Raw genomic sequence first — 22,668 nt, 5'->3', positions numbered from 1 at the left:
TAATCTCTCAAAGTTGCACATGAGGTATGAAATGCTACTAGATTTTTCAGACCTACCATGACAATGTTATCTCTTCCTGTGTTTCACTTGGAGGTCCAAGCTAATTGTAGTATCATGGCCCTCTTTGGGGATTTTAGCAGGTTATGTTTGATGTCTATGTGTTTCTATTATGGGCTCTCACACCATGAGCATGACTGTTTATGGTTTGCATCTAGAGGGAGGACCACCCTAATGTAACCACCCTTCCCCTTCCATTTTTGTCATGTTCTTTATTGTTTTTAATTGAAACTCCTTTTTATAGAACATATTATATGAATCATGCCGCAAGGCAGTATTTTGTTACTATAAATGTAGTTCATAACATTGACCCCAGTCTGATACATTTCCCCACCTGGTTTCTCTTGCAATCCTCCTGTATCCTGGTATCTTTCTCTTGAACATGCACTTCTTGTATCCAGTTATTGTCAATGTCAACTTCCTTTATAAGCCTCATTGTATACCCTTTGTTATTCCTAGAACTGAATTAAAATATTGAAAATAAAATACAATATAATATAAAGAAATATAATACAATATAATTAAATGTTTTCCAAATGTATATGACTGATCCCTTCTTTCCTTTCCCAGAGACCAACAGCAGCTCTACAACCACTGGTAAGTGTTTAATATTGCTATCTTTTAGAAAAACTAAGGAATATGTCAGATAGGTGACTTTACTATCTATTTTTTTTTTAATGGGGTGTAATGTCATTTATTAGGAGCCAAATGTAGTGATAACACACATAGGTGAACATGAGCACAGGGAGGAATATGCTTTGTGGGGGTCCACATCGCAGATGTCTTCCAACTGTTGGAATAGTGCCTTGTGCATTCAGAATAAAAGGCATTACAACACAATTCACTGCTGTTCATGCGATACCACATGTTGTGGTTTTACCGCATGTTACCGAAATCCATAAGCATACATTCAAACTTTTTGAGATGGGAATGAGGGACACCTATTAGCAAAAGAATGTAGGTATAGGACATACACTTTCTGTCACACCCCTTTAACCATTTCAATACCGGGCACTTTCGCCCCTTTCCTTCCCAGGCCAATTTTCAGCTTTCAGCACTCTTACAATTTCAATAAGAATTGCGCGGTCATGCAACACTGTACCCAAATTAAATTTTTATAATTTTGTTTACACAAATAGAGCTTTCTTTTGGTGGCATTTATTCACAAATCAGTTTTTATTTTTTTGCGATATAAGTGAAAAAAAAGAGAGGAAATTAAAAAAAAAAACATTATTTTCTACTTTCTGTTTTAAAAGAAATCCAATAAAATCAAATTTTGTCATAAATTTAAGCCAAAATGTATTTTGCTACATGTCTTTGGTAAAAAAAAAATCCTGTTAAGTGTATAAAAATTGGTTTGTGTGATCACGGACATATGCACGCAGATCATGTACAGATGTGTGCAGATGATCATTGGGACATATGATTTTACTGTTACATATGTGGAGGACAGGTGTTTTTACTGCGTGGGGACATGTGTGTGGGGACAGTGTTTTGGGTACACTATTTTGGGGACATTGTGATTTTACATTGTGTGGGGACTCTGGGCCAGTGATCAGTGTGTAAAAAGCTGTAAAAAACAGCTCATACTCACTGATCACTGGCTGGCTTCAGCGATCCGCTCTCCTTTCCTCACTGACAACTTTTGTGTAAGGAGAGCTGAGCCGATCACCTAGCAACAGGCTCTCTATTTTCTATATATAGTCTGCCTGTAAAGTGGTGCATCTGTACCGTATATAGAACCTGCTGCAGCAAAACTGACATTTATAAAAAAAAACAAATGACATTTAAACAGATTTTTCCTGCAAGCTTTCTTTAGTTTGTAAACAATGGCTTTGGGAGCCAGTTTGTATGATGAGGCCACAATTTAGTGCACTCTAAACAAGATTAGAGATCTTTTTGATAAATTTTGGTGTTTGAACCACAGTGAGTAAGCCTTACGTGAAGAAGCCAAATTATAGTACACTCAGGCCAAAATTTACAATTTTCTTAGATAAAGTCTGCTGTCTCTTTCGCAGACTTTGGATCGAAGTAACAGGTGCAGAAAAATTTAACTTTGGGTGTTGGTGGTGCCTTCACACCATAATCCTATAGAGCAGTGGTCTCCAAACTGTGGCCCTGGGGCCAGATGCTGCCCTTGATGCTGCCCTTTACTTGCCTTTATCCGGCCCTTTGGGCATTATTTCTCATACTCTCTGCCACTTACACCAACAATGGGGCACTATTCCTCCCTCTAATACCAAAGATTGGGCACTATTGCTCCCACTGACACCAATGATGGGGCGCTATTCCTCCCACTGACACCAATTAATTGGACACTATTTCTCCCCCTAATACCAAAGATGGGGCATGCCCACTGATACCGGGACAATTTTTTCACCTGCTTGCCGCTGTGTGGTCCCCGTAAAGTCTGAAGAACAGTAAACTGGCCCTCCGTTTAGAAAGTTTGTAACCCCCCTGCTATAGAGGTACTCTTCATGAAAGCAAGAATTGGCCTTGCTGTAAAAAAAATTATTTATATGCCCCTGTCAAATAGTTGCAGAAAAATTGGTCTTTGGATGTTGGTGGTGCCTTCACCTCCTAATGTTCTAGAGGTACTTTTGATGAAAGCAAGAATCGACCTTGCTTTAAAAAAAAATAATTTGACGCCCCTGTCACACAGTTGTGGAAAAATTGGTCCTTGAGTGTCCTTCACCCTGTAACCTTCTAGAGGTACTCTTGATGAAAACAAGAATTGGCCTTGCTGGAAAAATTTAAATGATATGCACCTGTCAAACAGGTGCGGAAAAATTGGTCCTTGGCTGTTAATTGTGCCCATAAAACCTATACCACAAAATGACTTCAAGATAAAATTTACCACCCAGAAAGCTAGGCAGCCTAGACAGTCTTGCAGACATTCGAGATCCCAATAACACTTAATCAGCGACATTGGCATCAAGGGTTTGATAGCTGCTGCTAATCCAGGACTGATTCATTTTGATAAATGACAGTCAGTCAAAGGAGTCTGTGGACAGAGGCTCTCTTTTTTTCTGTCACAAAACCTCCGGCAGCACTGAATGCCCATTCAGAAAGCATAATGGATGCAAGGCAGCCCAGCCCAATTGCATACTGGACAAGTTCTGGCCAGTGGTCTATTTTCATCCCCCAGAAACCCAGTGGATTGTCTACTGGAACACTCTCCATGTCTGTTTTCACCCCTAGATAATCTTCCACCATATGATGAACACACTGCCGATGGGATGTGGAAGCTAACAGCCCTAGGCGCCGAGGACTAAGAAAATTTTGAAATGCATCACTGAGGCGGCCCTCTTCCATGTGACTGTAACCTACCAGAGTCTGGAAAGGTGTTACATAAACTCCTCTTTAAGGTTTTCTCAAGATATTTCATCCTGTGCTCCCTCTGCGAGTGCAGGATGAGTTCTGAAACGTTCCCCTTGTAACAGTAGTCAAGGAGGGTTGCCAACCAATAATTATAATTCTCCTTGATGCCACAAATTCTCGCGTCCTTTTGCAGGCTTTGAACCCAAGTGTGCGGAGGCATGAGAAGCAGATTCCTCTGGGTCACTGAGGATTACAGTATCTGGAACTGCCTCTCCCAGCCACGTACTACTCTCAAGGTTTCTAGGGCCTGAAAACCATCTCTTAAGGTTTGACATATATCTTTATCTGCTTCTATGCCTTCAAAACCACCAGAATCCTCCTCCTTCTCCCACTCCTCTTGTGTGTTCTGTGACATTGCAAGAATGATGTCTGCATAAAGTGGACCTTGAGAGGAAAGGAAGTCCTCCTACTCTTCTTCAAGTGCCCTATCCATAATGCCATACAGAGTCTGCTCCAACAGGAACACAACAGGTATTGTGTCACTGATGCATGTTTTTTTCATGGCTCACCATCCTTGTGGCCTCCGCAAATGGTGACAGTAAAGTGCATGTGTCCTTTATCAGCAGCCATTGGCGTGGGAAAAAAAAGCTGAGCTGCCCTGAGCCTGTCTATGTGCAATACTCACACAGGCTCGGTTGACGGTCCTCTGCTGCATTTGCAGCCGCTACAGCATTGCCAAAGTTGAGTTCCACCTGGTGGGCATGTGACAAATCAATCAGTTTATGGGCAGGTGGAGTTCTTGCTGAATTTCAACCAACCGAACACTTGCTGTGTATGACCACCTGAAATGGTTACAGACTCTTCTGGCCTTACTTAGAAGATCTTGCAAACCTAGGTACCTGTTTAAAGAAATGCTGCACCACCAATATGAGGACATGTGCCAAGCATGGCACATGTGTTAACTTTCCCTGTCGAAGGATGGATAGAAGGTTAGTGGCATTATCGAACAACACCATTCTTGGCTCAAGCTTCTGTGATGTGAACCATCTTTGGGCCTGCCCCTGCAGAACTGAAACAAGCAAGGAGGAGGATGGGGTAGAGCTGACAAACCTTGCATCATCCATCAGCTGTGTGGAGAAGTGGGGGCACAACGATCTGCAGCACTGAGCCCTGTCCTGCATCCTTCCTAGTTGCAAGCAGAGTTTCCCAGTGTGCTGTTAATGAAATATATCGTCCCTGACCATGTTTGCTGGATCAAGTGTCAGCAGTAATGTGGACCTTACTGCTGACTGCCTTGTCCAACAATGCCAAAACATTGCCTGGAGCTGGAATGACCTTACATGCAAATAGATAGCAACTGAGAACCTGCCATTGTGGTACAGCATATTCTGCAAATTTATGCAAGGGGTCAGAATTCACCAGATGGAAAGGCAGGAGTTATAAAGCCAGAAATATGGACAAGCTGGAAACGCAGCAACTAAAATAATAAGTAAGCATATACAGCACAGTATACAGTACTAAATGTTATGTAATGCCGTGTTAAACACTGCATTACACTAACACACTACACTGACCCTACACCATACCCACACACTACACTAACACTCTACACTCACAATAAGTGAACACACTAACTCGCTAGTAGCAAACTGAGCCCTGCTTTATCATCAACACACTGCAAAAGCTTCCTATGGGAAGGAGCCTTTTATAGTGTAGGGTGATTGGAGCACTGAGCTGTGATTGGACAAAGTAATCATCAATTTATCCAATTAGGGCTCTGACAGTGCTCTATGCCTTAATTGACAAAGCCTTGCACCTGACCACTGGTCAGGTGCAAGGCTTCATCCAATTATGGCCCTAGAATGCACTGTGAAGTGTGCAGTTCATTGTGGGTGTTTAGCAGGTGAACATCTTGCCAAGCACCTCACAAATTTGGGTGTTCAAACAGGTGATGTTTGGGCCAAACTTTTGCTTGGCTCGAACCGTTTCGCCAACACTACTGGGGAATATAAATTTCAACATAATATAAATAAATATAATACAATATAATGAAATGTTTTCCACTTTTATATGACTGATCCCTTCTTTCCTTTCCCAGAGACCAGCAACAGCTCTACAACCATCGGTAAGTGTTTAAATATTACTATCTTGTATTATAGAAAACTAAGGAATGCATCAGATAAGTGACTTTACCATCTAATTTTTTAATGCGGTGTGATGTCAGTTTTTAAGAGCCAAATGTGGTGATAACACCCATAGGGGAATATGAACACAGAGAGGAATATGCGCTGTGGAGGTCCACATTGCAGGGTTGTTCCAACCGTTGGAATAGTGCCTTGTGCATTCAGAATAAAAGGCATTACAACCCAATTCACTGCTGTTCATGGGTTACCGCGTGTTGTGGTTTTACCATATGTTACTGCAATCCATAAACATACCTCCCAACTTTTTGAGATGGGAGATGAAAAACAAGAGACACCTATTAGCAAAAGTATGTAGGCATAGGACACACCCCCTGCCACACCTCTTTAAAGGCATTATACAAAACAATATTAGTTTAATTCACAAGTGCTTTTTTTTACAACTACTTCTTCTTTATACGGGCTCTTGAAACTTACAGATACAGCAATTTAGAAATTGGATGAAAGGTTTAGCACCGGGAAACACCTTTTAAGAGATAAAAAGTGCATTTTATATACAACTATATAAATCAGACCAAAATGATGGGCAAATGAGAATGAAAGAGGGACAGAGGGAGTTTGTTCTAAATCAGGAACAGTCCCTCCAAATCAGGGACAGTTGGGAGCTATGCATAAGTGTGAATGATTTCACTTTAAAAAGCATAACATGCCCTTTGTCCCGTGCCACAGCTAATGTTTAGATTTATTGCCTTGGACATCATTTTTATAGCCATTGCATTACTGAAGAAAGAAAGGTTCATGCATGTCTTTGTACACAGAGATATAGAGGAATGAATAGACTAAGCAGAGAACAAGTCAGGAATTCTCCCTCATATAAACACAGTAATGGGTAAGTCCTTGAGGTTATTAGTATAAGGATAGTATGGTGAGATATAGAGCTCAATGACCCGTTCTTATGAAAAGACAGAGAGAGATGAAAGAACACATAGAAAGGGGAGGGAGGTAAGTACGATTTTTTTTGGGGGTACCTGTAACGTACTGGAGACATTCCCCACACAGCATCTGACAAAATACAATTGCAGTAGACATTTGTGAAAATTAGATTGGTGGAAATGTTTGACTCAGGAAGTCCAGATGGAGATCCTTGACCCTGGAAGTCCAAATGGAGATTTTTTACCCTGGAAGTCCAGATGGAGATCCTTATTGTATTTATTTCAGGTACTTATATAACGCTGTCAATTTTTGCAGCGCTTTACATATACATTGTACATCAGTCCCTACCCTCAAGGAGCTTACAATCTAAGGTCCCTAACTCACATTCATACTAGGGCCAATTCAGACAGGATCTAATTAACCTACCAACATGTGTTCCTTAACCGAGGAAGTCCAGATGGAGATCTTAGACCCTTGAAGTCCAGATTTTGTCAAAGTTATTCTGTTCAAAAGTTTTGAATTCATCTCATCATAGAACAAGTTTTGGGTTGGATACTTCTAAAATTTGTCAAGGACTTGTTTAGTTGCAGTTAAGAAAAATGTTAGAAGATTAAACTGATGTTTGGAAATAGCATCCATTTTTTTATTAACCACTTCAGCTCCAGAAGTTTTCAATGTCTTCATGACCAGGCCATTTTTTGATATTTAGACCTGTGCTACTTTAACTGGTAAATGCACGGTCATACAACATTGTACCCAAACAAAATTTAGTGATATACCCCCCCCCAGCCCCAACTCCAACCTCAATCCGCCCCACCCACTCTCCATCCTGTCAGCTTGCCAGAGCTGAGTGCAGCAGCTGCAGGAGGCAGGAGGGGAAGGAGGTAATGCCGCCCATCAGTGGATGATTGGTGAAGTGGGGGCCATTTTGGGTGGTGATCAGAGTGGTGGGGGGACATATTTTGATCCCCTCTAAGTCCCTGCAGCACCTGAAGCCAGCAGAGGAGAGAAGCCGGTGGCTCGAGGGTAGCTGCAGGAAATCGGGTTTGTTTATGGTCACTCAAGTGACCACGAGCTTATAGCAGAAGGAGAATTTAAGTCCATACGGCGTATGGAACTGGCTATCTGGAAGCAATGCTGTAACATCATACACTGTTTGGACCTGGAAGTGAAAGGGTTAACAAACCTCCAATGTGATAGCATTAGACAGGTGACAGGTGTTCTCCAGATTTCTCCCTTGCCCTCCACTGTAGCTAATCAAGCACACATCATTCTTGATTAGCTGTTTCCCTGGTCACAGCATCCGAGGAAGGACAACTCCTCAACTGGAAACTCTCAGAGCTGAGCGCTTCAGGCTTCATAAAGAGAAGACTATAGAATGCAGATGTGTTGGACCACACTATGCACTGCTATGTGGAAATTAGCAAGAAAAAGTATTGAGGAGTCAGATTAGAGCAAACATTGCAGGCTGTAGTTAGAAATTTGAATTTTGAGTATTGTCAGCTAGTAAAAAGATAGACAGGAAAGAAGGATTTGTGAAGTCAGAGACAGGAGCAGGTATTAGGATGGATGGTATTGGTTCCAGCCTGTTTATTGATTTTTATTTGTTTTTTGTGACTTAGGATCTGACTGTACCGATTCTCTTGGCTCCTCTTCCTGCTCTGATCCTTGTGTAAACCGCACTGTGCTCAATGAGCCCTGGAGAAGTGCAAACAACACACTATCCTCCACCCCGAACTGTGATTATTCCATGAATGGATGGTATCAGTTTATTGGTAGTGGAGGTGTTCATATACCAGAATACTGTGTACCCGAACGTAGATGTAATACAAACATTCCAGTATGGATGAATGGAACACATCCGGTCATTACAGATGGCATTGTGAATCGCACTGCTTGTGGAGATTGGAATGGAAACTGCTGCCAATGGACATCAACTATCCAGGTTAAGGCTTGTCCCCTGGGATACTATGTGTACAAATTAATTGGAACTCCAGGTTCCATGTGCTCATTGTCCTATTGTACCGGTAAGTTATGGATTTCCTTTTCCTAGTTTAAAAAGTGTTATTACACGTAGTAAGGTTTTAAGTCCTCAAGGTTGTAGATTATCTAGTGGTAGCAAATCAAAATTAACTGGATTTGTAGAATGTTCTTGAATTTTTGGTGTCCTTGTTGGCTTCAGTCTAACATTCATTCTTCAGTGGTTCTCAACTCCTGTCCTCAGGGCCCACTAACAGGCCAGGTTTGCAGGATAACTGGAATACATCACAGGTGATATCATTTGCTGCTCAGTGATTGCAGTATTCTAGTCTACATCTCCCCAAGGTAATGCATAAAACCTGACCTGTTAGTGGGCCCTGAGGACAGGAGTTGAGAACCACTGGTCTAACTAAATGTAGGTAAACCACTGCATTTTACTCCATTGTGGATATATTGTGGAAGAGTGTTCTCGGACATTTATTTCTGGATGGTTTAGGGTGACCGTTCTCAACATTTTTACCTCACAGGAGCCCTTGAATTAACTTTAAGCCATAGAAAACCCCTGCTAAAAGTTAATAAACCTACAACTCTTGATTTATAAGCATAACCAATAAGTTATCAAAAGTATTACATAAAGTAAAAGTGAATGTGGCATACTGTACCTAGAGTATTTGATACCCTGGGAAGATGATTTATATATAACACCCATTGTCAGGGCCTGGATTACTTACTGGTGGCACTGTGCTTCCTTCAGCAGAAGGTTGTAGTTCTGCTATCCACCAGCAGGTGCCTCACAACAGCCAGCAGATCACAGTAATTAGTCTTCATCTAAAGCTGGCTGCTGGAAGGGTTTTTAGGTCCTTCTCTGCTACTATACTTCAGGTCAGTGTTTTCCATTTGTATTGGTGAATAACTCCTGTGCTACCAATTATTAATTCTCAAATTCTAAAAATAAACCTAATTAGTTAACCAAATAATAATCTGTGGCTTTCTGCACATACAATATTGTGTTCACACAATTCATAAATTAAATACAGTTAATGTGTGCTGCACTACCCATTTCAAAATTATAAATGTAAAATAACATGCAAAACAAGTCAAAATTATAAAAAAAAATTATAAATGCAAAGATTTATATGAAATTATATGCAAAACAACTAAGTACCAACATAGTAGTAAAAGTGTCCTCCATACACACCCAGTGTTAAAATGAGAGTAAACTATAAATATCACGTTTGTGCACCAATTAGGAGGTATTTAATGTACATGCAGCTGGTGAAATCACCTGTGCATGCACTCTGAAGGAACGGCATACCTGAGTCCTGTGCCATAAAATGTGGCTTCTGTGCTCATGGGTGGGATTGACATCAACGCTGCTCCCACCAGTCACACAGCCAGAGTCCGTGAACCCAGAAGGAAAACCGGGTGAAAATGGTAACAGCGCGTCACTGGAGGGCTTCATTCTTGGGTAAGCTTCACGCACTGCACCTGTGCTGTTCTTTCAGAGTCCTGTGCCATAAAATGTAGCTTCTGTGCTCATGCGTGGGAGTGACGTCAACGCTGCTCCCGCCAGTCACACAGCCGGAGTTTGCAAACCCGGAAGGAAGGCCGGGTGAAGATGGTGGCAGCGTGTCGCTGGAGGCCTTTATTTTTGAGTAAGCTTCACGCACTGTGCCCTGAGCCCACCCAGCTGTGTGACAATAGTGAATTAATATTCGCTATTGTCTTCCTGATTCTCCTCCTGGCCAATCAGGAAGTGGGCCCTGAGACCTGATTGGCCAGGGAGTCTTAGGACTTCCGACCAATCGGGTCTCAGGACCCACTTCCTGTTTGGCTGCGAGGAGCAGCAGCCCCGGATCCATGTCATCCTCCTCCTCATGGTAAGGCCTCTAAACCCCTGGCTTCCCATCCATCTCCTGCAGGGGGGGTGTTGGCGGCAGTGCTAGTGAGGGGGGCAGGTTTGTTTGCCCCCCCAAAAAAATATTGAGCACCGGCCGCCACTGGTTGAAAGAGGTGCAATCCCCACATATAATCTCTTATCAGAACCAGAAATATATGATCTCAAGTTATAGAGATCTCACTCCAAAGCTCTAACCCTCACTGGTTCTCCACAGATTTTAGCACCTTGGGAGAAATAAGAAAAAATTATTTCTGAGACTGCAAAAAGAGAAGAGTAAAGTGGGCACAAACAATGTGTAAAAAGTGCATGTAACGTATATTAATAAAAAAAAAATATTAATAAAAAGAAAAACAGATAAGCCAATAGACAGATCTGAATCAAATAAAATATCAAAACATGTCATCTCAAAACCATAGACTCATAAATATTAACCCTAATATGTACAACATAAAAATAAATAAGAATATAAAGTATGAGTAGTACCCGATACAATACCCAGCCTGCCTTGGAGGACTAAGTAGTCTGTTGCACCTCTTGTGATACTTGGTTATGCCAAGCTGCATAAGAGGGGGGATGTGCTAAAACTGGAGTGCTCTGAATCTGGTGCAGCTGTGCATGGTAGCCAATCAGCATCTATCTTCAGCTTGTTCAATTAAGCTTTGACAATAAAACCTGGAAGCTGATTGGTTTCTATACACAGCTGCACCCAATTTTGCACTCTCCAGTTTTAGTGGATTAATAATAACCCACCCAAATAGGCCTAGACTGTTGCCAACATCCCAAATTATTAGGAGCCATATAGAAAGAGTACCCCCAATATACACAAGGGGACTTTTAAGGCAACTAGTATACAAAATGTAATTAATACATTTTATTTAAACAATGTTTAAAAATTGGTGCATACATCACCATGTACCAACATAATAAAATGATATGACAGAATTGAATAGGATAGAAGTGTTCTCCTTTGCTGTGTCCAACGCGTTTCAGGACCTGTGAAGAGTTCTTTCTTCAGGGGAATTCCATAAGGAGATTAACGAATTGCAACACTCTATAATAAAACACAACACACATTAAGAATCAATGGCCAGAGACAAAAATGGGAGCATCATAGGAAGTGAATTTGGGAACGAGTTGGTATTCTTCTGAAGAAAGGACTCTTCACAGGTTCTGAAACGCGTCGGTCACAGCACCAGGAGACCACTTCTATCCTTTTCAATTCTGTCATATCATTTAATTATGTTGGTACATGGTGATGTATGCACCAATTTTTAAACATTGTTTAAATAAAACGTATTAATTAAATTTTGTATACTAGTTGCCTTAAAAATCCCCTTGTGTATATTGGGGGATACCCTTTCTATATGGCTCCAGTTTTAGTGAATTTCCTCCAATGTGTCATTTGAAACAAGTTCAGAAGAGGATTTTTTTTTTTTACTACAAACGCAATGAGTTGTATGATAATCATAATGACTACTGTGCAGATAAATACTAATAAAGTGAGAATACTGATATTTTAGATTCACAAAGACAAAATATTTAGCAATTTGAAATTTTGTTTTTACCTAGATCCCAATCAATGCTTTCCTGACGAAGAGAGCAGCATTGTTAATGGAGTATCAGGATGTTATTGCAATTCATCATTAAATGTCACCACTGCCATGGATGATGCCATGCCTAAAGGTAAGGTGATAGGTTCACAAAGTGGAATCTTAGTAGATGTGCTTTCATATTATTCCAAATTTTCTTTGTGGCAATTAACAAACCAATAGCTAATTGTCAACATGTCACTGATCCAAGTCTGCATGGAGATCCAAAGCTTACTGACTGGTTCCAATGCAAACAAAAAGTTGCAGAGATGGAAGAACCCATCAGCATAGCCCGTGACACCCCTGAAATATATACACAAATCTTCTGGATTAATTTTTAGGAATCTGTGGAATATACCTGTTTGATGGAGGATTCTCCCTAATTATGAACCCCCTTATTATCTAGAATATTCTTTCGTATTTCAGCTCCAAGGACGGTGGAGAGCCCAAACCCCTGCATTTGCCTTTCTATCCTCCTTCCCAAACTTCCCTCCCCCCCAACAACACCCCCTTTCTTTTCTTCTCTTCTCTTTTCTTCTTTCCTCAATCTAGCATCCTCCCACTTCTTTTTTAGATGCTTCTATCCCGAGCACTCACCATTATGAATCTTTTGTGTTGACTGATTCCTCAGACAACGTCAGAAGTCCGGTTCTTGAGGTCTTGGTAATGTTATGGTTTCCTTTGCCTGTAGAAGCAACTAATGTTATCCTATGTGTCCATGCACATTACGTAATTTAGCATTTTTTTTATGCTTAGCATTTAGAGGCAGAAAACCTCTTTCTGTTTTGCATTTTTGAGAATGTTTTTCTGGCAGAAAAAAAACACTAAACGGTAGTAAAAAAAACTCTCAAAATTAGCCTTTTTTTTCTACCAGCACTGTCCTTTTTTTAAAGCAAGTGTGCATGGAGACCTAACAGTTTTCAACTTGTCTGCCATACATTCGATTGTTTACTGTTATGTACTGTATTTAAGAACCTGAGCCGACTGCTCAGCTTTAGTTTCTCTCCTTTATACCAAGAGGCTTTGTTGCCTCAACCCCACATGTTTGTAATTGTTTCTCTATGGATGGCTCCAGTCTACTAACATTATAGTATTTTTTCTGTTAAACCTTAATACAATCTTTGTGAAAGAAAAACAATTTCCTCTAGAATTCAGGGCCCCTATCAAAGGGAACTCAACCATGCTCCAGGAACTCAACAGAAAAGCAGGAAGTTGCCAACTGAAGATGTCATATTACAGCCAATGTTATTAAAGAATGCCAAAGCACACCGTTCCCCCACCTAGTTCCACCCCTCCCTAATGTTTCACCCAGCATGAGCTAAACTTGGCTGTGACCTAAAATCATTGATATGGAATTTCCTACTTACCTGCTCAATAGCTAATAGTGGTAAGATTCAACTGGGCTTATAATGTTGAAGAGGTTTCACTACTGATACATGTGGCCTCCTTTAGCCAAGAAAACCACTCGAATGAGTTGCAAAATGTCATCATTATTACAGAATAAATGAAATGGGACTAATTACTACTGTTAGCTACATTAAATGGGAAAAAGATTATGGATACCTGACCATAACGATTACTATATGGCCAAAGTCTGTGGATTCCCCTTCAAATGATGGAGTTTTGGTTTCCCCAGTGAAGGGGATTGTTAATACTACATCATACAAAGACATCTTCCAACTGTGTGGTAACAGTTTGGTGAAGACCCTTTTTCTCTTCTAGCATAACTGTGTGCAAAGCCAGCTCCATAAAGATGTGGTTTGACCAGTTTGGACCAGTTCCGTAAAGACATTGAACCAGTTCTATAAAGACATGGGCTGACCAGTTTGGACCAGTTCCATAAAGACATGGGTCAACCAGTTTGGAACAGTTTTGTAAAGACATGATTTGACCAGTTAGGTGTGGAGGAACTCAAGTATCCTGCACAGAGCCTTGACTGAATTCCTTTGAGATGAATTGGAATGCTGATTTCAAGCCAAGTCTTTTCATCCAACATCAGTACCTGACCTTACAAATGGCCACAAATTCCCACAGACAACCTCCAAAATTTTGTGGAAAACCTTCCCAGAATAATTTAGGAAGTTTTAGCCACAAAAGAGGACCAATTCCATATTAATTTTTAATTTTGGAATGGGATGACCAACAAACTCATAGAGGTGTGACAGTCAGGTTTCCACAAATATAGTGAATACCATTGCCTAGATAAATGAAACCCTTTACAGGCATATTCGCAAGCAGATCTTTAGCTTCTTAATACTATACAGGGAAATATAGTTACCTTCCCTGCTGGAAGACCTAGCTAGCAAGCAGTCAACCTTTGGCAAACTTAGCTTACCAATCCACAGGTCAATATTTTGCAAGACTGTATGGCCACCCAATGAAAACATGTAGCAAATCTTTCCATTAACACAATAACCACTTGGACTGAAAAAAATGGCAGCTGGCTGCTGATGGCCTAGAAAATGATTTTCTTTGATTGTTTAAGGCTGAAGTTATCAAGTCACGTGTACTGACTGAAGAATTAGGAAGAGGCAGTGATCTAAAAGATATATGTTTTGATTGAAGTGTAAGCATTAAAAATAACATCTAATCATCACAACATAGAACAAGTTGAATAAAGGTTGCAAAATATATGTTACACTTGTTCATCAACCTCTGACTATGTAACATATAATATGCAGTTATTTTGCAGTTATTTATTCATCAACAAATCTGTCCAAAAGTATACTCAGCTGACTGATTAATGTGAAGGAACCGATTGCCAAAATGGATTTTCCTTGGAGTGTGTTCTTGTAAAAGTGCAGAGTGAGGTGACAAGCAATAATGGACAGTGTATATGGATGGGGGGGTCAAGTAAAAAAACAAATGATAGATAACATAGGAAGGTGTGACGATAATCTCCTGAACATTCTCTCTGAAGATTCTCTTACGTATATCCAGGTCATGGTATAATATTGCTGAGCCAAACAGGTTCTTCAGTTCCAATCAGTGTCAGGAACATACCCCAGTATTCATAGACAGGTAACCCAGTCACCTTCATCAAGTCACCATAGAGGGTATTAAGGCAGATAATTGAAGAAAAAATATTCTATCCCCTTTTTGTATGTATACACTAATTTATGTTTATTTTCCCCAGGTATCAATATCGAATGTGGAATGAATCAAATTACAGTTTCCTACAGTAAATGTTACATTGAGTTGTTGGGATTCAATACGTCATCATTACATCTGGCGGACAGTAAATGTACCGGGGTCATTAAAATAAGCGATAAAAGGTACATTACTGTCACCACACTGCCCATGAGTGCTTACTGCGGAACAGAGCTGATGGTGAGTAAAAAGAAGAGATAAGAGAGCTACAACATTTAAAAGTATTATTGTAGCATTATGGTACCAGGTATAGGATGTTCTCTGACCTCTTAGTGGACTTTGAAGAAAACACTTCAAGAGAGAAAAGCAGGAAACTTAGCTGATGGGTACGTAGCTAGCAATCAAACCCCCGGAGGTCTTCAGGGCAGAAAGTGTGGAAAAAATCTTTCTAGTGGGGACACAGAGCATTAATACATGACAATGAATAGAAAGCTTCACTTTTCTATAAATAAATAAATATATAATCATAATATGATTAGAGATGAAGATACTGCCCATGTAATTAATAAGGATAGAAAGTGGCCTCAGCCTGGGCTCCTCCCAGGCCATGCTCACTGGCTCATTTCAGCCTGACTAAGCCCCCTGGACAGAATGAAACATGTCAGGAGGTGGCCACTTTCTATCCTTACTAATTACATGGGCGGTTAGGAGTACAGCATCTTCGCATCTAATCATAACATAGTGGGCCAGAATTAGCACTACAGACTCCGGCACCTGGTTTCAGTGGATCACTGGAGCATAACCATCAACGCTTGGAGTGGCGCACTAAGTATTTAATGGGGTTACCATGAAAAATATTAATATGGACTTACTCTTTAAATTTACTACTGCCACCACTAGATGTCCTCAGTCTTGGCACATCATTCAATTTAGAAGACTGAGCATATTCTATGAGTTTAGGGCGTCCTGGACCCACCCACCTGAGGAGTTGTGACCAGGGCACACTACAGCTCTTTGTAATGATGAAAAGTAGTGCTGACATCATCACATCAGCACCGCTTCTTTCATTATTGAGGATCATCAATCACCGGAGAAAGCCCAATAAAAAAGACAACACCTTGCATAACATGACTGATCAGAAGACATCTTTAAGTGATAAGTAGTTAAAAAAAATACAGCTAATGGGGCAGGAGGGGGGACCCATGGTGTAGGAGCCTATAGATGGGATTTAAGGTTCTACTGTGGACTTGTTTTAACATGAAGGAGCCAAGATGCCATCTGACTGCAATACTCAGAAATGAAACCTCAAGTACTGCCAAAGCTGATCTCCTAATCAGGGCTAAGGAGGATAAAAAATCCAAGATCTGGACCAGACAATAGATAATAATTTGGCGTTCTGCTTTAATTTGGCAACCAAACTTTAGAATTATCAGCATCAAATTTTGTGTTCTCCTATTAATGTCTGGTCTAGATCCCAAATTTTTGATCCTCTTAATCTGAAAAGAAGGGGGTGCCCACAACCTTTGAAACTCAGTGACAATTCTAATTCAAATATTACATTTGACCCTTATATGTGGAATGGTGCTGGTACCCATTAACCTAAACCAGGCCACTGGCATCATCAGAAATCATTCTCAATGTGTTTCTCAATACAGGTTTAATTTAAATTATATGAATTTATATAAAGATGGAAGACTATGGATGATGTTTTAGAAACTGTTTGCTACTTCATTGAATCTATGAGGGAAATTTATTATTTTTTGTATATTTTATTTCAGGTAAATAGCAGCTATTTAACATACACAAACGTGGTGTATTTATCATCCATAGTCACCTCACTCACATATTTCACAAATATATCATGTACTTACCCAAGAAGCATGAAGAATGTCCTTTGGTTCTCTACGATGAGAATAAGGTAGAGTATGTCTAACTAAAATTGTGGGGCTGCTATCTCTTGGGAGGGGACTTGTTTTGTGAATAGTTAGTCAGATAAATTAGAAAGAAAATACATTGCACTGTTCCTACAAGAAATGTGCCCCCCCTATCCCTCACCCCCCCATTTTCTTGATCATTGGAGATCATTACAGTGTTGGTTAACATAAGTGCCCCCTTACGTTGATGATGAGTTGAGAAGTGTCCCCTTACATTGCTGGTCATTAGAAGAAGGGCTCCCTTAAATTGGTGGTCAGCAGAGAAGGGCCCCCTTATGTGGGCGGTCAGTGGAGAAGTGCCTCTTTACATTGGTGATCAGTCATAGGTGTGCGCAGCCAATTGCATTAGGGTGTGTGCTCCAAAGCTCAAACACACATGCGTGTGTGTATATATACAGTGTGTGTGTATGTGTGTATAATATATACATATATAGCAGTAGGGATGGGCCGAACACCCCCCCGGTTCGGTTCGCATCCAGAACATGCGAACAGGCAAAAAATTTGTTCAAACACATGAACACCGTTAAAGTCTATGGGACAGGAACATGATAAAATCAAAAGTGTTAATTTTAAAGGTTAATATGCAAGTTATTGTCATAAAAAGTGTTTGGGGACCTGGGTCCTGCCCCAGGGGACATGGATCAATGCAAAAAAAGTTTTAAAAATGGCCGTTTTTTTGGGAGCAGTGATTTTAATAATGCTTAAAGTGAAACAATAAAAGTGAAATATTCCTTTAAATTTTGTACCTGGGGGGTGTCTATAGTATGCCTGTAAATTAGTGCATGTTTCCCGTGTTTATAACAGTCCGAGAGCAAAATGACATTTCTAAAGGAAAAAAAAAGTCATTTAAATGTACTAGCGCTAGTGCTGGCTATTAATGAAGTGCCGGTCTCGACAATACACATAAAAGTTATTGAAAGTCATTGGAAAATGAAAAAAAATGTGTGGGGGCCACCCAAAATTCCATTACCAGGCCCTTCAGGTTTGGTATGGATATTAAGGGGAACTCCGCTCCAAAATTTAAAAAAATGGCGTGGGGTTCCCCCAAAAATCCACACCAGACCCTTAGCACGCAACCTGGCAGGCCGCAGGAAAAGAGGGGGGACGAGAGAGCGCCCCCTCTCTTGAACCATACCAGGCCACATGCCCTCAACATGGGGAGGATGTCCCCATGTTGATGGGGACAAGGGCCTCATCCCCACAACCTTTGGCCGGTGGTTGTGGGGGTCTGCGGGTGGGGGGCTTATCGGAATCTGGAAGCCCCCTTTAACAAGGGGACCCCCAGATCCCAGCCTCCCCCCGTGTGAAATGGTAACAGGGTACAAATGTACCCCTACCATTTCACAAAAAGAAAGTGTCAAAATGTTAAAAACCACATGATACGGCTTGGGACAAGTCCTTTATTAAAAATAAAAAAATTAAAAAGAGATTCCAGCGATGTAATCCAATAAATCCATGCTCCTACTCCAGCGATGTAATCCAATTCTCGATCTCCAGGGATGGATGATCTCCAGCGACTCCAGCAAGGAACACACACAGGATCCTGCCTCCACCGGAGGCACCCATGACGCGGCACCAAAACCGGGGTTTCCCAGTGACATTAATTACCTTTTTTATTTTTGTTTTTTACTAAATTTTTTTAGGAGCCCCATTGGGGGGGCTTTGGTGAAATATCAGTGGTTTTGTCTCATTTTTGAGACAAAGAAAGGGACAGGAACAAGGCTTCCCCAGTCCCTTTCTCTGCAGTCAAGTAGCAGGGGGGAACCTGTCCATCACAGGGTGATTAGGGTGTGCCCAGGCACTCCTGGCTCACCCTTGTGCACACGCCTATGTGATCAGTTAAAGAGTGCCCACTTACATTGGTGACAAGTTGAGAGATGTCCCAATACATTAGCGGTCAGTAGGAAAATGCTGTCTTACAATGATGGTCACAGTGGAGAGGGAATTTCTCATACTGATGGTCAGTGGTGAAGTGTCCTTTACATTGGTGGCTAGGGGGAGCCTAGTTACATGTGGTAGGTTGGAGAGGGGAACCTAACACAATGAATCTCTTTAAGTGGCCTTGCAATAAAGCCTATGCATGCCTTTCTAGAAAAATTACCTACCTAAGGGTTAGCAAGGACAACATTTTACACACATTTTTCAGCTTTCTGAAATCTACAGAATGTCATGGTCCTGGTATTGCCATCAAGGTGACAGAAGTGTCTAATGCTATAATACTGTTTTGCAGTGAGAGTAATCTAACCCTCGGAGGATCTTCATCATATGCGGTCAGAATGGGCATCTTCCAAGATTCTAATTACACCATTCTCTATGAGGACCCAGGAGGCTGGAGAAATACAAATGTGCCTTTGTACATTGGGATAAGTGCGAAAAACGAGACTCCTTCTACAGCCGTGCTGCTTATGAAGAGCTGCCTTCTGACCACTACGTCTGATACAGATACTGCGAGATACAATGTCATCAGTGGCTAGTAAGAGTTCTTTTCTCCAACACTCCAACTATAAATTCTGAAGTAACATCTGGCTACCTTTCTATGGCCTTCCAAACCATGTTTCTTTCCTTGGTATAAGTGTCCCTTAATGCCTTGCACAGCAGTACTGAGACTATTGAAGAGAAGGGTAGGAATCAGGCAATCAACAGGCTAGAGTTAGCCCAAGACCAAATTTAAAGTAGTACTCAATTTCCCTCCCCTGTCTTTTTCTCCCTCTTACCTATAATGCTGCATTCTCTTCAAAACACATACTCACCCACACAGGAAATTCAGCATTGTCCCACCCTCAGTTTTCTGTTTGTCTGATATATACAGGCTCCTGCACCGCCATCTTGGTCCTTTTCATCTGGCTGCCTCTTCCAGCAGCAGACAGGCAGCCATTGATGGTCTTGCATCCCCCAGCCACTCTGTGTGCCTGCTCCTGCAGCCTTTCCCGAAATTGGGATCTATGTATCCCAGGAGGCAGCAGAACCAGAGACAGGACATTCTGGCCTAGGCAGAGGCACAGAGATTCGGGCAAAAAAATAAATGCTGTGCTGCTTGGAGAAGGGAGAGTGTTTAAAAATGTCAATGGAATTATCTCCCTTTTCAGAGTTAGGTTGTGCTTTAACTGTGGTGAAGTCTACTAGGACGGTCCTGATTTGGCTTTGCCATCACAGGAATAGAATTAAAAATCAGAATTACAGATACCTTAGTAGGTGCACATAGCTGTAGATGTATTTTAGCTGACTGTTGGTATCGTCATTTTTGTCTTTCAACAGCTGCCCTGTTCTCAATGACTCTACGCTACATGTGGAAGAGAATGGAGTCTCCCTGCAAGGACGTTTCTCTCTTAATATGACCGAGTTTGCTGGAAATTACAGCAAATATTCTATAGACTGTCAGATAATCTTGTGTAATACAACATTGGGGACATGCAGTCCGGTAAGTTGGTTTTTGAAAAGCTGACAAATACATAAAAATTGTGTGAGTGCTTTACACGTCTGTCTTTTTATATCATTTACAGAATTGTTCCCAAACAGACCCCGCAATAGTGGGCAGCGGCATCGACATCACCAATTTAACATCGGGTGCTCTGTATAGTGATGGTAACATTTTATCTTTCTATAAGTATTAGATTGTATTACAAATATGTGCAGTTTCTCACCAAGTACTAAACATAAATGCATTCAAAAAGAAACATCTATAGAAAATTCAAGAAAATCCAAAATTTAGAAATGGCTGGTTACATAATGCATGATAGTTCTGGTATGATTTTTACAAAAAAATTTAAATGCTTTTAATTTTTATTTAAATTAAAACTGTTCATTGAATTAGAATACAAATGTGATAAAGATAACGGATGATGATAATTTTGATAAAGAATAATATTAATAAAAAGCAGAAGAAGAAGAGGAAGAAGAATGTAAGTAATATATACATTATCTTTTAATAAGTATTATATTTTATTACTAATATGTACAATTTCCTACCAAGTACTAAACATAATTGCATTCAAAAAGAAACATCTCAGCATTATTTGGCAACACTGTATGGTTTATTGAAATTCAAGAAAATACAAATCCAAATTTTAGAAATGGCTGGTTAGGTAATGCATGGTAATTCTGGTATGATTTTTCCCAAAAAGTTAAAATGCTTTTAATTTTTATTTAAATGAAAACTGTTAATGTATTATATTTTTATAAGTATTATATTTTATTACAAATATGTGCAATTTCTTACCAAGTACTAAACATAAATGCATTAAAAAAAAAAACATCTCAGCATTCTTTGGCAACACTGTATGGTTCATTGATGATTTACAATGCACAATATATAGAAAATTCAAGAAAATTCAAACCCAAATTTTAATTCTGGCATGATTTTTCCCAAGAAGTTAAAATGCTTTTAATGTTTATTTAAATTAAAACTGTTCATTGAATTAGAATACAAAAGTGGTAATAATGGTGATGATAATGATAATGGACGATGATTATTTTGATAAATAATAATATTAAGAAAAGGCAGAAGAAGAGGAAGAAGAATGTAAGTAATACATGCATTATATTTATATAAGTATTAATATGTGAAAATTCTCACCAAGTACTAAACATAAATGCATTCAAAAAGAAACATCTTAGCATTCTTTGGCAACACTGTATGGTTTATTGGTGATTTATGATGCACAATACATAGAAAATTCAAACCCAAATTTTAGAATTTTACATAAACATAAATGCATTCAACAAGAAACATCTCAGCATTCTTTGAATATACACTTTATGGTTTATTTGTTATTTATATATAAGATTTAAGAAACTACAAACCTAATTTTAGAAATGCATGGTAATTCTGGTATTATTTTTCTAAAAAGTTAAAAGGCTTTTAATTTTTAATTAAATTAAAAATTTTAATTGAATTAGAATAAAAAATGTGGTGATAATGGTAATCATAATTTTGATAAATAATAATAAGAAGAGAAAGCAGAAAAAGAGGAAGCAGAATGTAAGTAATATAAGCATTATTTATTAACAGATCAATGTAAGTATTAAACTATTTAATTCTACAGTATATAAATACAATTAAAATATGAACTATGATAAAATTAGAACACATAATTGCTACATAAATAATAATTGCATTACACCAACCTTTACAGTTATAAGATCTTCTACTTTACATACAATGCAGTACATTTGAATAAATGCACAACATCTACAACATCTACAAAACATCTACAACATCTACAAAACATCTACAACATCTACAAAAACATACAAAAACATAAAATTTTCTCCACAATTCATTAAAATAAATAAATAAATAAATTACATGTCGCATGATAAAACATATTTATTAAAAAAGAATGATATGACTGTATTTTCCTAAATCGCTAATTGCGCGTGCGTACGGTTAGAAATCCAAACAAGCAGCGAATCAAACAAGCCTCTAACAAAATTTAAACTACTTTTTTACCATTATTCAGCTTTCATCTGGGTGTTTGTAAAATGTATAATTAAGAAATAAATGACGGCGTCTGCAAGTACATATTTTGTGATGAAATGTTTAGAAATGATTATCAGATGAAATGTTTTAGAAGGAAGTGATATGGAAATGTGGTGCTGGTGTGGTCTGTGATGTGTGGGGGCGTCCTTGCTTTTCTTTCCAAGCTCTAGGCTCATTATGTGAAGAATTTATACAGAAAGAGTTTTATTGATCGTCCGATGTGCTCATTGGGGACATAAGAATA

General features: G+C 39.6%; 1 protein-coding gene across 1 annotated transcript in view; it reads left to right on the top strand.

The window, feature by feature from the left end:
- The window catches only part of LOC141148149 (uncharacterized), a 258,778-nt gene that overhangs the window by 29,810 nt on the left and 206,300 nt on the right, over positions 1-22,668 (top strand). Inside the window, exon 2 of the mRNA XM_073635334.1 lies at positions 8,075-8,479. Coding sequence (XP_073491435.1) covers positions 8,203-8,479 — 277 coding nt within the window. The 5' untranslated portion in view covers positions 8,075-8,202. The remainder of the gene's footprint in view (positions 1-8,074; positions 8,480-22,668) is intronic.

Source organism: Aquarana catesbeiana, linkage group LG06 (genome assembly GCF_042186555.1).
Source record: "Aquarana catesbeiana isolate 2022-GZ linkage group LG06, ASM4218655v1, whole genome shotgun sequence".
Taxonomy (NCBI): domain Eukaryota; kingdom Metazoa; phylum Chordata; class Amphibia; order Anura; family Ranidae; genus Aquarana; species Aquarana catesbeiana.
The sequence above is the reverse complement of the archived record's forward strand: the minus strand, read 5'-3'. Positions and strand labels throughout refer to the sequence as shown.